The sequence below is a fragment of the Tachypleus tridentatus genome, chromosome 13 (genome assembly GCF_004210375.1).
Source record: "Tachypleus tridentatus isolate NWPU-2018 chromosome 13, ASM421037v1, whole genome shotgun sequence".
NCBI classification, from domain to species: Eukaryota; Metazoa; Arthropoda; class Merostomata; order Xiphosura; family Limulidae; genus Tachypleus; species Tachypleus tridentatus.
The window spans coordinates 189,403,544-189,420,875 of NC_134837.1; the positions used below are offsets into that span (position 1 = coordinate 189,403,544).

Consider the following 17,332-nt stretch of genomic DNA (forward strand, 5'->3'; position numbering starts at 1 on the left):
TGTTTGACATATTTTTCTTGTCTGTTGCGTCAGTTTTTAGATTATTCAAGTTATTGGTGATAAAACCAGGAGAGTGTTGTTGAAAATACAATAGGATATGTCGGCGTTCGGTTTTTACGGAGTTAGCGTTACAAATGTTTTCAGTTATATTGTTCAAGTACTTAAAAAAATAAGGCCTTTGAAAGAAGGAAGATTGTAACACTGGAAACGTAATTATCTGTCAGTGAAATAAAAATATCAAAGGTTGTTGTTGTTCTGTGTTTCTGGATTTTGTTATCTATGGAGTTAAAATGTTCTAAGAAAGCTGGCTAGTAAGTTTTCATGACTATGGAATTAGGTAACAAATATTTCGTCAACGTATCGTGTACAAGTTGGATTTCTTATTGGTAGAGAAAAAGATTTTTTGTTCAAAATCTTCCTTGGAAATGTCTGTTAAAACTGAAGAGAATAGTTATTCAATGGCAAGGTCGTATGTTTGTTCAAATAAGTCATTGTCGTATTTAAAGTATGTGGACTGCAGACAAACTGTTGATAGTTTCATAATAGCTTCTATTTTTACGTCAGTTCCCTATGTAAAATTATCATTCAACGTATTTTCTGTTGATATGGAAGCTTTCTGCAACTGGAATGTATCTGTAAACATCAAAACTGAAGAAAACATTCTGGAATCTGAAATGTACGTTTAGTTTGGTTGTTGTTGTTTTTTTAATTTCGCACAAAGCTTCTCGAGGGCTATCTGTGCTAACCGTCCCTAATTTTGCAGTGTAAGACTAAAGGGAAGGGAACGAATAGTGGGATTGACCGTAACATTATAACGCCTCCACGGCTGGGAGGGCGAAGCATGTTTTGGCGCGACTCGGGCGCGAACCCGCGCCCTCAGATTACGAAGCGCACGCCTTAACGCGCTAGGCCATGCCAGTCCCGTATGTTTATTAGTTGTTCAGTGAAATACACTGAGTTCAATATTACTCCGTATTGGTGATCAGACAGGTACCAAAACAAAAGTAGTTAAGTGATGTCAAGGTGAGTCTACGGCATCGACGGTCGGTTTCAGAGGTATGTCGGATATGTTAATCTTAGGTAATACACAAAACTGTTGAGGACAGTTGCCGCTGGTTATTTAGTTCTTGGTAGGGTTTTCATTGTTTACGTCTCAGCATTTAAGTTTGTCTAACATTTAATTGTCTTTTCTGTGAGTTAATCTTTGATTTTTTTTTATTATTTGTAATGGCGGCCTTCTGGTAACTGTGTGATTTTGTTGTTGTAATCAACCACATCAGTTCTCCCAGACTACATATAAACACAAAAACCGGTGCAAGCTGACCTAACCAAGATAAACTTACAAAATATTTCAAAACATTATATACGTAAAAACGGCTCGTTTGGGTTGAAAAAATATTTTACGTAGAGGAGCGAACAACGTTTCGACCTTCTACGTAAAATATTTTCTCAACCCAAACGAGCCGTTTTTACACATACATTTTTCTCTACAAGTGGGTTTTTCTCGACATCACTGATTTCAAAACGTTGTACTTTAACACCTGCGTCACTTGTGTAGATCAGTTCTCCAAGATTTTCTCAACAGGTGTCGCTCTGAACTAGGTAGTAATTGCTCAATATAGTTATTGTTTGTTCACCTCGAAGGCTCTGCGTGAAACATCCATAATAATATTGAAGGTGTTATTAAATACTGAGAAACAGGACAATAGTTTTTAACCAACTCGTTTTTAAAATGTTTAACTGTATTAACTCTCCTACGACTTTACAATTTAGTGTTTCCAAGAAACATGTTGAAAAAATTTACTTTATAAAGAAGACAAAAACTTTTAATATGATAAGAAAAATATAGCGACACTCTTAGACAGAGTAATTCGCAAATTAAAACCTGGTGATTTTATATGCAGTTATTGTACAAGAAGTTTATTTTATTTTAAAGTTGTTTAACAGACTATCATTTGTCAATTACAAGCTAAACTGTCTTTGCTGGACAAAAAATGATGTAGCTTGTCAAATCTTATTTAAAAACGAACACCCGAAAACACTTGAAAACACTTATAATAACGGTCAATAGGTGGGTGGTAACCATAGGTAATATCACTATTAAAAACTGTAAGGTTTAAGTGAGGTTAAATAATAGCTAATTGTTCATTGAAACTAGCTCCAAATATTTTATTTCTCCTCAACTGTTAGTTACTTAGTTTTTATTGTAATCGAGTTACGTTTATTAAGCTTTATCTTAAAACTTAAAGAGATTTTGATCGAAATTAATTTGATCATGAGATAAACAAATTTTAAATGAACCTAGTTTCTTTATTCTCATTATTATTTAAATACCAACGAAAACAATGTTAACTGATGATTATATTAAATGGTATTACACCCAACGGCTCAATTCGAGTTACGTTACATGGGCACAATAGAAATGGCTCATCGGAGAGATAGGACAAAAATTTAGCGTTCTAAACCATTAAGATTACAGATACATCGCTTCAGAGACGACACTCATCTTTTTTGTTTGTTTGTAATTAAGGACAAAGCTACACACTGGGCTATCTGTGCTCTGCCCACCACGGGTATCTACCGCTGGGACACTGGGAGGCTCTCATCTTTCTATTGAAAAATCCAATAGCGATGAATATAACTTTTCATAACAGTTGAGCTTGCTATCGTAAGTTTTATTTTTATTTTTCCTAATGTAACATATCCAACAGATAATTAACATACCTATGCGACAAACTACCTCAAAGTTTGACCTAACTATATGATTTTATTCTTAGCTTATTTAGAAGGTGAGAGTCATAAAATAAATATATTTACCAGTTTTTGAAATAGTAGAGACATTATTGGAATGAACAAAATCCCACATGAAAATATAAGCCAGTAGCTGAAATCGTCTCTCAAAAGTTCTACGTTTCCTGAAATATAAGTACAATAAAAGTTTACGAATGTAAAGCGTTGTCGTTACATAACGTTTCAATACACTAAACTAAAAGCAATATTTTTATTCAAGAGATATTACGAAGTATTATTCTTTATATATTTAAGTGATAAATACAACTAAAATTAACATTTCCTATGTTTTACATTTTGAGGTTAAATGCGCAAATAATTATAAATTTTATTACAAATTACAATCGTTAACTCTTACGAAAAACAAATATTAGACGCAAATTAACTGATACAGCTTAAAGAAAATTAAATTATGAGTTCTTACCAACTGGTGTGAAAAACACCACAGATGTCAACAGAAATCCAATTACAAGCCCGACTAATAACATGGAGATCACTGGTACACCAAAAATCCACCAGATGGCAACCCACAAAAGCCCGCCCATAATCCCTAAAATAACCGTAAGAATGTTGCGACCTTGAAGAAAAATATAGTGATGTAATTTATATATATATATAGTGTACATATATACATACACTAAAACTAATTTCCTATGTAAACATTAGCTTGGTTTTGTTTTTAGAAAAAAGTATTTCTATCAGTTTTGTTTAAAACATAAGAACATAAATAGTGTTGTATTCTTCCTAACTTAGGAATTCAATTAAAACTGAAATAATTTATAACTAAGAATATTACCTGTCTTTTTATTTTTATAGAATATTGTTATGACTCGTGATAAATTGGAATTTTAATGTCAAATATTTAAAGAATGGGAAACATGCTAAGTAAAGCTATCGATTTCTACTTTAACTTAGCTTGAAATACAAATAAATAGTCAATGAGCTGAAACAAAAATATTAAAGAACATCTCGTTATCTTATTAATCAAGTTGATTCTTAATGTTTAGATTATTTCACAGTTAAACAACAGAACACAGTCCTGGGTTTGGTACAAGTTTGAATAGCTTACAGTCTGAACAAAGAAGAGATATATTCAATCATTTATACTGTTTGTGGTTTTATATTTCAGTTCACACAACCATTGCAGTGATCAGCTTGAGATTGTAATGCTAAGTAGAGGATCAGTGATGTTTATATGTTTAACGATTTGCGAGGAATGACTGCAGAACACGTGAATTGAAAAATTACCCAAAAACGGAATGTAAAATTCTGGAACAAGAAAGTGTTTACAAGTAATATTAGGTTTAATAAATAAACGTATCATGTTTCGTTTTGTTTACAGGTAATATTAGGTTTAATAAATAAACGTATCATGTTTCGTTTTGTTTACAGGTAATATTAGGTTTAATAAATAAACGTATCATGTTTCGTTTTGTTTACAAGTAATATTAGGTTTAATAAATAAACGTATCATGTTTCGTTTTGTTTACAGGTAATATTAGGTTTAATAAATAAACGTATCATGTTTCGTTTTGTTCTTTCTTACCCGTAATTCCAATTTCGGTGAATCTCGTCAGAAGAACAAAAGTGAGGAACGCGGAAGCCAGAAAACCAAAATACATCATTTCTGAAAACCACACAATAAAGTTATTAATGATTATATCGATTAATTTTTAATAACATAACGCACATTCATACATATAGAAAATATCAGATACTGTAGTACAAGCTCAAAGGAACAAACAGTAGAAATATGTAGTAATTAAAAGGTTAAAAGGTACTAGTCAGAGAGACTCCTATCTCATATTAAGCAAACCCCACAGCGGCATGTCTCCAAACTTTACTGCTTGAAACCGGGCTTTGGGCAGAGCACAGATAGACCTTTGTGCTTAACTACAAATAAAGGATCATATTAAACACGTATATCCATAAGTTTGTGTCGGTGAATTCAGGCAATAGGTTTTATGTTTGTTTGTTTGAAGTTAATCGTAAAGCTACACCATGAGTTATCTGTGCTCTTCTCACCACGGATATCGAAACTCGGTTTCTGTTGTTACAAGTCCGCAAACAAGCAGCTGTGTCACTAGGGAGCTAAAAGCGATGGTCTAGTGAACAAAAGATACCAACAAAAGCGTTTAAAGTGTTGTTGTTGTTGTTTGTTTGTTTGTTTTTTTGGGGGGAATGCGTTTCGTCAAAACAGCTTCGTTGTTGTGTTGTTTTGAATTAAGCATAAAACTACACAATGGGCTATTTGTGCTCTATCCACCGTGGGTATCGAAACCCGGTTTTTAGCATTGTAAGCAAAACAGCTTCGCAACTCTGAATTCCTTTGCGACACTTTTCTGGATCTACTAAGATTTGTTTTCAAATTTTCAAAATTCTACTGGGATTTCTTGTTGTTTTTATCAGATTTTAAAAATAGTGCTGCCATTGTTTTGTTATTATCAAGTCAAAACGTTACTATAAAGTCAAAACGTTACTATAAAGTCAAAACGTTGTTATAAAGTCAAAACGTTACTATAAAGCCAAAACGTTGTTATAAAGTCAAAACGTTATTATAAAGTCAAAACGTTACTATAAAGCCAAAACGTTGTTATAAAGTCAAAACGTTATTATAAAGTCAAAACGTTACTATAAAGTCAAAACGTTACTATAAAGTCAAAACGTTGTTATAAAGTCAAAACGTTACTATAAAGCCAAAACGTTGTTATAAAGTCAAAACGTTGTTATAAAGTCAAAACGTTACTATAAAGCCAAAACGTTGTTATAAAGTCAAAACGTTACTATAAAGTCAAAACGTTGTTATAAAGTCAAAACGTTACTATAAAGCCAAAACGTTGTTATAAAGTCAAAACGTTACTATAAAGTCAAAACGTTACTATAAAGTCAAAACGTTACTATAAAGTCAAATAATTACACGTCACCATCTAAATACTTCGTGTTGAAATTTTGTCGTAGTTTCTTACTGATTTCTTCTTGGAATTTAGCTTTATTTTATTGTTGTTTGTAGAATACTTGAAAAAAAAATAATTGAGCTAGCCCTCACCCCCATGGAATTTCTAGTAATTATTTTGCCACAAAACGTTAATAAGTTTGTTTCTTATGTGCCCAGAATGAAATTTCATGCTGTTGGTCTGTCATAGCTATAAACTCAGATGATGTAGAAGTTTTACTTGCAAATGTATTCATGAATCTGTCTTAATATTTTCATCTTCCTACCAACGCTTTAGGCTTCTTAATGTTGACTCCCCTGATACATCAGCTAATAAAGTTGGAAAATGGGGTTCGATACCCGAGTTGGGTGTTAATATGTCTAACGGCATGAAATCAACTAAAGCAGGTTGACTCTTCTACAATCATTGGTAACACACAATTTTTATACTACGTAAAGCAAGCTGTATAAACAATATCAGAGAACACGTAAAATAGTTACTGAAATTGATATTACCTGTTTTGAAGAAACGGTGCCCCCGGAAACATATAAATAATCCAACGATAGCCATTACGATAGCTAAAACCATGGCCAAATCTCCAGCTTATGAAAGAGGGAAAGCACTTTATATACATAAAAATATACTTCAAGAATATATAACTTCTAGATATTGAAATATTGTATTATAAAAGCGTTAAACTTCAAGAACATATAACTTTTAGGTATTTAAATATTGTATTATAAAAGCGTTAAATCTGTGATGACGAGAAAACCCACTTGTAGAGAAAAATATATATGTAAAACGGCTCGTTTGGGTTGAGAAAATATTTTACGTAGAGGAGCGAACAACGTTTCGACCTTCTTCGGTCATCGTCAGGTTCACAAAGAAAGAATGAGGTAATTGACCGGAAGTTGACCACATGTTTGAAAGGGGTTGTGTAACTGAGTGTCGGAATGTAGAGGACGTGCTTAAATTTTTGAATATATACTTTTATATTATTTATTTTATTATTCTTATTTATTATATTATTTTTAATATAGGTATAAAGGTGTTCCTTTGTATTGGTTTATTTTGGGCTTGAGTTGTTGTATAAGTAAGACTTCTTTAATTTTGCGTTTATTTATAAAGAAGCAAACATAAACGAGCCATTTTTACATATATAAAAGCGTTAAACTTTAAGAATATATAATTTTTAGGTCTTGGAATATCGTATCATAAAAGCGTTAAGCTTCAAGAACATATACCTTTTAGGTATTGAAATATCATATTATCAAAACGTTAAACTTCAGGAACATATAACTTTTATGTGTTGAAATATTGTATATAAAAGCGTTAAACTTTAAGAACATATAACTTTTAGGTATTGAAATATCGTACCATAAAAGCGTTAAACTTCAAAAACATATGGCTACTTGATATCGAAATGTCATGTTATAAACACTTAAACTTCGAGAACATATAACAACATGGTATGGAAATCTGATATTGTGAAATAGATAATTTATCGATGTCCAGAAGATCTGTCAGAAGAAATGTGTTTGAAGCTGTTGTATTTCCCATATAATTGTTAGAGAGTTAAACTTCTGTTTTCAGTGTATTTCCCATATAATTGTTAGAGAGTTATACTTCTGTTTTCAGTGTATTCCCCATATAATTGTTAGAGAGTTATACTTCTGTTTTCAGTGTATTTCCCATATAATTGTTAGAGAGTTATACTTCTGTTTTCAGTGTATTCCCTATATAATTGTTAGAGAGTTATACTTCTGTTTTCAGTGTATTCCCTATATAATTGTTAGAGAGTTATACTTCTGTTTTCAGTGTATTTCCCATATAATTGTTAGAGAGTTATACTTCTGTTTTCAGTATTTTTGAACACGCAGCACTGATCCATTAAAGAGTAGAGCATAAACATTTTAAGCATTGAGCAAAACATTCACTTAGACGTTGGATTATACTGAGAAAGTTTAGAGAAATCTGCTAGATTATTGATTGACCTTAGAAAACCTTATGCAACATCACATAATAAAGCTAAAACTTACTTAACTGACCACAACCGTCCACCTCAGAATGAAAACTACACCCATATGTTGATCCAGGCACGTACACAGCTTCGTAAAGTTCGTTATCCCTCGTGTATCTAACAAGCACATTGTAGATCACACCTTGGCCTGGGTAGGAGAGTAATATTACTCGTGTTTTAGGACTTTGGTTGAAGGTTTTTACCTGTAGCAAGAACAGAACTAATGTATTGAGTATATTAAGTATTAACCATCAAAGTTAATACTTAACAATACTAAGCTTTCACTTTACGTTTTATTTATTCGTTTGTCTGTTTTGAATTTCGCACAAAGCTATTCGAGGGCTATCTGTGCTAGCCGTCCCTAATTTTGCAGTGTAAGACTAGAGGGAAGGCAGCTAGTCATCACCACCCACCGCCATCTCTTGGGCTACTTTTTTCCCAACGAATAGTGGGATTGACCGTCACATTGTAACCTCCCACGGCTGAAAGGGCGAGCATGTTTGGCGCGACGGGGATGAGAACCCGCGACCCTTGGATTACGAGTCGCACGCCTTAACGCGCTTGGCCATGCCGGGCATTATTCGTTTGTCTATAGTGTAGAAAGTAATCAAACCGTAAAATGTTAAGCGGTCGTTTTCCAAACCTCAAACTAAAAAAAAGATGAACAATAGCAAAAAAGACAACATCAACATATACTGATTCGTCACCTTACAAAGCTGATATCAACATATACTGATTCGTCACCTTACAAAGCTGATATCAACATATACTGATTCGTCACCTTACAAAGATGATATCAACATATACTGATTCGTCACCTTACAAAGCTGATTTTGAGTTAAAACGAAATACCATTAATATATAGAAAAGTGACCTGAATTTTGTTGCATTTTCTAAAATAGGTACGCCATACTACTTTAAAAAATTAGAAAATTTTGTTTCTAATCAGATGTTTATCTTCAGAACTATTGGTATTTTTTTAATATCGTTATCGGCTTGAACTGGAGAAAAGGTCAAAAGAGGACAAATGGTATTTAATTGTTGTTTTTTCTTATTGATATGGGGGGGTGAATCTTTAATATCTGCATTGTAAGAAGGGTCACTGTACATCACAGTGCATGATAAAAATAGCAGCTTGCAGACAAACGATAGCCAAACCTGCTGTGATTTTCAACTGCATGTAGTAACCCTAAAAAAATAACCTTTATTCACGTGTGTTGAATTATGGGACAACAATAAATCGGACCACCGAATAAAGAAAAATATTCGAAACATTATTCTCTTTTTCATACCAAGTAACTTTATCCGACTTGGGAAAGTTCTTTGTATTAAAGATACGAAAATGGGGGATGAAAGGAGGTATAGTGTTACGAAACTCTTATTACACTATTAGCTCTGGTACGAAAATGGAGGATGAAAGGGGATATAGTGTTACGAAACTCTTATTACACTATTAGCTCTGGTACGAAAATGGAGGATGAAAGGGGGTATAGTGTTACGAAACTCTTATTATACTATTAGCTCTGGTACGAAATGGGGGATGAAAGGGGGTATAGTGTTACGAAACTCTTATTATACTATTAGCTCTGGTGAAGTTACAATGACTGAAATAAAGGAAGATAATTTAAAAGGTCACTTTATATTGTTTTGTTCTCTAACTTTATTGACAAAATGTCTAAATCATTCCAGTGTGTACCACAAACTATGAAAAAAGCTCAAAAGGTTCACATGTACTTTTTTACCTTTAAATATAATAAAAGTCCAAAACAAGTGCCTTTTCCTGAAATCTGTTTTGTGTTTCTCAGGTGTTTGATGTATTTATACGAAAATAGCTTTAAACATGTATGGAGTGTATAAATTAAGTGAGTTAAACTCAATTAAAAGTCATTAATGTATTGAAGCCATAAAGAAATGTTCCCACATTTTTAAATAGGTAATAACTGTACTAACTTTAGTTCCATATTTCTTGACGTTAGCTAACGATATCATGGCCTGGATTCCGTTTAGATAGGACATTTCACTAAAGTCATTTTCTGGTAGAAAATGCACATACAAGTCATAAGACAGTATAAATATACTGCGATCACATGATATCAAAGGCTGGACACGAGTGTCGGTAACACGTGCATGTTGAAATTCAACTCTTGTATGAACTGACGATGAGTAAATTCGGAGAAATGGGGAGATTTGTGCTGGAAATTCCATGTTACAACCACCAGGAACGGGAGCTGTCAGTAATAGACACATATAATGTATTTGTTATATTTATAGCTTCAGATCAGACAGAAACACAAAAATAAGTCTTTCAGTTCGTGATAAAAAAAAAGTATAACAAAGTTAATAATTGGATATAATAAAGTTAATAAGTGGATTCTTTTTGTTACCCCTTTCTTAAATGGTTGGAAAACCATTGCAAAGATTAAGGATTATCCAATAATAAGCCACAGTTAGGAGACGTTTAACAATCTGATAAAACGAATGCTATATCAAAAGAAAAGTGAACACCAAAACATGTGATAAGGATTTGGATAAAAACTATTTTGCGAGATATAAATGTTTCAAACCTTTCTCTCTATCAGATCTTTAGTTCCTGTGTTATGTGTTTATATTATCACCAACTGAAACTTGAAATTTATGTCCTCCATATCATGTAAGTTTATGCTGAATTCCATTTTACCAAAAAGATTCTTATGCATACAAATATTTTCATAATCAACTTTATTAAATTACATAAGATTACCCCGTACACAGTTGTTCAGCACCTATTTTCATAATCAACTTTATTAAATTACATAAGATTACCCCGTACACAGTTGTTCAGCACCTATTTTCATAATCAACTTTATTAAATTACATAAGATTACCCCGTACACAGTTGTTCAGCACCAACTGAAGTAGTGACATGTACGAATGAAAAGGTGTGAACCAAGTAAATTATTATAATTCTTATTTAAGACACTTACAGGTTTGATATTTATAATAATAATACAATACCATTTGTTTCATTTTAACACTTATTATTAATTCATTATCATTATTATTTTATTTCAATTAGCTTTACTATAATTCATAAGAAGACACAGGAAATCCCAGTAACGTTATTTATTGGTTTTTCAGTAATTACCTGTATACAATAATAAATTATTTATCATGATTTATACTACTTTACCACTCACCTCTACTTTGATAAGGAGTAATGTTGACCAAGGCAGTGATCTCTTCCGAATTTATGTTGTATAACCACATCTTCACGTGTGATTCGTAACGATTTAAAATTGACACCAATCCCACATCACTTCCATTTGCCGACTGCCCGCTTTCTCTCAGGTCCGCTTTACTTGAAATTATCAAACTGTATTTTTGAGTATGAGCTTCAAAAACGAGAAAACGAACCGAAGATTCTACGTTGCTAACTTCGAGTGCGGTTCTACTATTCTCTGGTAAATGAAGTCGAACACCTTCAAAGTGACTAGTGAATGAAATGACCACCGGTGCCATATCCCTGACTTGTCTTGCACTGTCTAAAATTAAAAGAATAACCATTGTTATCTATACGAAATGGACTTACTCTAACATCAGCAGAACTTGTTCATAAAACTATCCATAATTCAAAAATATTTGCAGTGATTTGAACATGTTGACAGTGTTGTATATTTTGATTTATTATTATACAGTCTCCATGACAATATTACATGTTTTAGGTTTCGGGGAAGCATTTCAGAATCTCTATAACCTGGTCTTCTTCAAGTGGTGTGCATTTTGATTTATTATTATACAGTCTCCATGACAATATTACATGTTTTAGGTTTCGGAGCAACTTTTAAGAATCTATAACCAGGTTCTTCTTTAAGTGTATACCACAAAATATACATTTAATAAATAACAGATCATAAACTTAACTAAATATAACTAAACAATTCAACCATCAACTCTTATTCTTATTTTGGTAAAAACACCCTTAACGTAGAAACCTTCAAGCGTTTCATAACATTAATACCTTAATTTTGTTATTATGTTGCTGAGTAAACATTGCTATTACATAAAAAGTTCCGAAGTTATAAACTTTAGGATATTAAGGGCCTGTTTGTTTTAAGCGGAATGCTACACAATGGGCTTCGTCATTTAACGTTTCAAGTCTTCAGTGTTATCGATGAGCCATATAGGATATTCCTTGATGACGAGAAACCCACTTCAAATAACATTATATCTCAGAACAGATGGCATGAGTATTGTCACTTTTATTGATAAGCTGAGAACAATGTTTCGACTTTCCCAAATCATCTTCAGGTTAACAAAGAGAGAACTTGCAACTGACTGTTGACGAACACATGTTCATTATAACTATAGTATTGCCTTTATCTACTTTTAGAATTTTGATGTTGTTGTCTTGTTTTAAGTTGTTTATAGAATTAATATATTTTTGTGTGAGGTTTTTTTTTTTAGATTTCTATGAAATTATGTTGATAGTTTTGTGTGAAAATTATTTGAAAAAGTTGTTTAAGATACTGTTTTGAGGTGTTTCAATTCTACCTGGAAAGATAAACACAACATGACCATAGAAAACACCCAGATATTAAGTAGGGAAACAACTATAAACAAACGCAAAATCAAAGCACATTCAAACTCTCTATTTCTTAACCTGAAGATGACTTAGGAAGGTCGAAACACTGTTCTCTGCTTATCAATATATGATGCTGCAATATAGGATGTCCAGTGAAATGTTTTGTTTCTATTGCAAAAGCACCCCCCTTCCCCCCGTGGCAGAGCAGTATGTCTGCGGACTTACACAGCTAGAAATCGGTTTGTGATACTCGTGGGGGGCACGGCACAGATAGCCCTCCATATAGCTTTGTGGTTAATAACAAACAACATCTATTGTAAAATGTGTATATAGAGGCACAACATATATTGTAAAATGTCTATATAGAGACACATTTTTGATGTTAAACTTTGCATATTTTATTTTTTTCTTGCGAAACACACACATATTGAGCTTTTAACATATTTTTCAAGGTTAATTATTATGACCATCTCACGAAGAAATCAGTTATATGTGAAACAAGCATTGTATCTCAGAATGACTGGTATGGGTATTAACACTTTTATTGATAAGCAGAGAACAACGTTAACAAAAAATAACCTAAAGATGACCGAGGAAGGTCGAAACGTTGTTCTCTGCTTATCAATAAAAGTGTTAATACCCATACCAGTCATTCTGAGATACGCATCATTTTTATTTCAAGTGAGTTACTCGTCATCAAGAAACAAGCATCGATATTCGATACCAGCTGGCACTAATAAAAAGATAAACCGAAAAAATTAACATATGAACATGACATCAATATTTGACACTAGATGGCACTAATCAAAAACTAAAGCAAAAGTCTCGTTAAAGATCATGTTGCGAAATTAAACGCTTAATTGAAAAGGTATTATTATATACAAAATTTTGTTATTCTAAAGGGTTGTAATGCGTTGTACATTTGATTTTCAGAAGATTAACAACTTAATAATTTACAAATACATTTTCCCTAGAAAGTTAGGGTGTTTCTAAATTGTTGTTGTTTTATTATTCTATTTTCTCCGGCCAAGCGCGTAAGGCGTGCGACTCGTAATCCGAGGGTCGCGGGTTCGCGCCCGCGTCGCGCTAAACATGCTCGCCCTCCCAGCCGTGGGGGCGTATAATGTGACGGTCAATCCCACTATTCGTTGGTAAAAGAGTAACCCAAGAGTTGGCGGTGGGTTGTGACGACTAGCTGCCTTCCCTCTAGTCTTACACTGCTAAATTAGGGACGGCTGACACAGATAGCCCTCGAGTAGCTTTGTGCGAAATTCCAAAACACGAACACCCAAAGATTGCTTGTTTCTTTTTAAATTTCACGCAAAGCTACACGAGGCCTATCTGCGCTAGCCATCCATAATTTAGCAGTTTTAAGACTAGAGGGACGGCACTTAGTCATCACTTCCCACCGCCAACTTTTGAGTTACTCTTTTACAAACGAATAGTGGGATTGACCGTAACATTATAGAGCCCCCACGACTGAAATGGCAAGAATGTTTTGTACGAGGTGTATTCGAACCCGCACCCCTTACATTACGAGTCACGTGCCCCTAAACAACTGGCCATGCCGGACCCGACACTATTGATAGTGTTTGTTCATAAATTATTGATACTTAAAAATTTATATTAGTGAGGTTTGTATCATTGCATATCTTGCTTAAAGATGATAAACTTATATCTGTTCGTCAGTCAATCAGAGTAACAATAATATGTGCACTTGTATATGGATAGATAGATATAAAGAACGCGTAGAATCTTTAAAACCTAAAGCTCGCGGGCATGCGTGAAATTAACGAACTTTTCACACGCAAACCAGAAAACTTGTTATCATGGTTTTACTCAACTGACTCGTTGTGTTATGTAAACATTATAAGCACACTAACGAGCATACAGTGGATTTAATCCATAAAATGTCATACTGTTGACGTTACGCGTTTATAAAAAAAAATGTTTGAACAATGAACATAAAATTTCGGCAAAAGATATATGAGAGATGAAAATGAGTTAAAACACTTTAATTATATTTAGGTAAACACAAGACCGGATTAAGAGTGTTATTGGCCCTAGGCTTTCCAACTTATAGAGGCCCCCTCGAGAGAGAAGAACCACATGCAATACTTTTATAGTCATAGCTTGAGGGCCTGTGCTTCAGCCCAGTAAGCCCATGCGTTAATCCGGGGTTGCGTTTACATTTTTTTCATGAAGGCTTATATATGTCACAATTAATATTTTATCTTGCTAGGTCGCTCCACATATTTAAAGAATTATTTATATATTTGAAGATTGAAAGATTTATATATGTGGGTGATTTAAACATTTTGACACATTTAAACTCAATTAGCTTGAGAAATATCCAAGATACACATGAGTGAGCTTTTATAATCTTACTTCAAAATTCAATGTCACAGTAAAAGTTAAGAAAGTTGTAAGCCTAAAAGGAAATACGATAACATGATTGAACCACATCGCGAGAATGTAAAGTTAAACAGATTTCTTTTTAACCTGACCTTGGACTTCAGAGTTTAAGATGACGTAAAATTTCTTGGTTGCAGAAAGATTTATATTTTGAAACACTCGGTTTCAGAATCCTACTGTGTGCAGTACAATAAGGCACTGCTCGGGTTATATGGTTTCTTATTTAATTTAAAAAAAGAAAAGAGTACGTTGCGTATTCATACGGTTTCGGATTAATTAATCAAGCGTGGGCCTGTCGTCCCAAATGATTGGGCCACCAACACAAACTCCACCATAGCCCTTTTAAAATAGGACTGTTATTGACGAGTTCTTGGTCCGGCATGGCCAAGCGTGTTAAGGCGTGCGACTCGCAATCTGAGGGTCGCGGGTTCGCATCCCCGTCGCGCCAAACATGCTCGACCTTTCAGCCGTGGGGGCGTTATAATGTGACGGTCAATCCCACTATTCGTTGGTAAAAGAGTAGCCCAAGAGTTGGCGGTGGGTGGTGATGACTAGCTGCCTTCCCTCTAGTCTTACACTACTAAATTAGAGACGGCTAGCACAGATTACCCTCGAGTAGCTTTGTGCGAAATTCCAAAACAAACAAACAAACAGCTATGTATAACAATGATTCCAACTTGACATCCTCTGCTCTTATCAGCGGTTGTGTGATGAGTCATAGTCCAATGAGGTAACGACCTATACAACAATCTCATTAGTCTTGTGATAATAGGGCATTGTCTAAACCAAATTAACAATGACTTATGAAGCAACGAAAAAAAACAGGGCAACACGAAGAAATTAACAACTGTTTCACTTAACAGGTCTAACATTTCTGATAAAAATCGTATTAACTGGAGTGTTGTTTTTTGTCTTTTCGTTACGTTATTTTTAGTTTGTCTATTGCAAATTCAAAATCAACTACGTGTAAAATCAACATTTTGTCGCTTAAACCGCAGATCTTAATATATTATATTGCACATTCAAATAGTGTTTCTGAAAATATTTTGTGTCTTCTCGCTCAATGCAAGTGAGAAGTTCTGATATTAAACGAAAGGTCTCTTGGGCAGTAACAGGTTAGAGACAAAAGTAGGTCTGAAATGTTACTTTTACATGCCTCTGATTGTTAATTCACTACGAACAGATTAAGAGGGACTTGTGGACAACAACAACATATGTAATTTTAATACACTTTTAGGCTTCCCATTTCTGGCATTTGGACCACAGTTTTTTCATTATTCGTTTTTCTTTGTTGATTTCCATGCAAAGTCCTAGAGCACCGAAAAATAAAACAGCAGATTGAAAGAACTAACAATGAAGTAAAATTCTGAAGCGTGCCCTAATGGTTAACGAGTTGGGCTACTAATTGAAAAATGCACGGTTCAAATCGAGATATCGCTGAATACACAACACGGTTCAAATCAAGATATTGCTTAATGCACAACACAGTTTCATCCTTTTTTCAGTTCAAAAGAACCAGATAAAACTTCTGTAATGGCAAGTTCTAAGTAGTAACTTCCCGTTAGTAAGTGTTGAAAATTATAGAGTACATATAGCCCCTTTTTGTAGCTTTGTGTTTAACAACAAACAAACCACCAACAATTATAGAAATCTACACTAAATCACAGAAGTCTCTGATACTGGAGCTTAGATCATTTACACATAAGTCCAATTCCATTTTTCTTCTGAGGCGTAATGAGAAAATAATGAGGTCATATTTCGGTCTTTGGGCGTGCACGAGTTGTTTTTATTGTTTGGTCTCACTTTCTTGTTTATTACCCGCACTTAAACAAAATTACGTGAACCCAATTGTTTCTCTTTTTTAGAAAAACAAACACGAATCTTTACAGTAATTATTCTAATTATACAGTTCAGTAAAATTATTTTTATACTTAAATTACCCTTAATTAAATTTGGAATTCTAAAAACTTATTAAACCTTAAGAAAAGACGTAAAGCAGAAAAATATATGTTATCACTAGTTGAACAAATGTTTGAAGTTTATTCATCAATCGCTGTAATTTTGAAAAAGAATTTCTTGATTCTTTACTCTTATTACATACTAAAATCAAGGGGTTCGATTCCCCTTGGTGGACTCAGCAGATAGACCAATGTGGCTTTGTTATAAGAAAACAAACAAACTTATTACATTAATTTCACGAAGTGTGTGTTTATATATATGTATTATAACCATAATTTTTAAGTCAAAACTGTTTGTTTGTTTTTTTCTTATAGCAAAGCGACAAAGGGCTATCTGCTCAGCCCACCAACGGGAATCGAACCCCTGATTTTAGCGTTGTAAATCCGGAGATATACCGCTGTACTAGCGGGGGGCCAAGCCAAAACACCCTATATGCTGAGATTTATTTTTGTATCGGGATTTTTCAGAGCAATAATACTTTCTACTGTTTTATAAAATAACTGTTAATTAAAAGCATTCTACTCAAGTATCGCATAGTTCAGATAAAAACAACATATTTCTTCACATCTAAATTTGACGAGTCAGTTTTAACCTATAACTGTTTCCCAGGAAATACTTTATAGTGTGTATGGTATTTACTCATAAGTAAACTTT

General features: G+C 33.5%; 1 protein-coding gene and 1 long non-coding RNA gene across 5 annotated transcripts in view; one reads left to right on the forward strand and one right to left on the reverse strand.

Annotated features, from left to right (window-relative positions):
- LOC143238463 (transmembrane 7 superfamily member 3-like) overlaps positions 1 to 17,332 on the reverse strand; it is a 76,823-nt gene that overhangs the window by 55,940 nt on the left and 3,551 nt on the right. For all 4 annotated transcript variants that reach the window (XR_013020589.1, XR_013020590.1, XR_013020588.1 and 1 more), the window contains exons 2-8: positions 10,920 to 11,264; positions 9,694 to 9,971; positions 7,763 to 7,946; positions 6,239 to 6,325; positions 4,337 to 4,417; positions 3,215 to 3,367; positions 2,818 to 2,915 (exon numbers count right to left, since the gene is read on the reverse strand). Coding sequence is in view for 1 of the 4 variants with exons in the window: in XM_076478730.1 (XP_076334845.1) it covers positions 2,818 to 2,915; positions 3,215 to 3,367; positions 4,337 to 4,417; positions 6,239 to 6,325; positions 7,763 to 7,946; positions 9,694 to 9,971; positions 10,920 to 11,264 (1,226 nt within the window). In the remaining 3 variants the exon portion in view is untranslated. The remainder of the gene's footprint in view (positions 1 to 2,817; positions 2,916 to 3,214; positions 3,368 to 4,336; positions 4,418 to 6,238; positions 6,326 to 7,762; positions 7,947 to 9,693; positions 9,972 to 10,919; positions 11,265 to 17,332) is intronic.
- On the forward strand, positions 836 to 4,318 carry LOC143238464 (uncharacterized). The gene is made up of 3 exons (XR_013020591.1): positions 836 to 1,056; positions 2,531 to 2,668; positions 3,920 to 4,318. It is a non-coding gene; the product is annotated as an uncharacterized LOC143238464 (long non-coding RNA).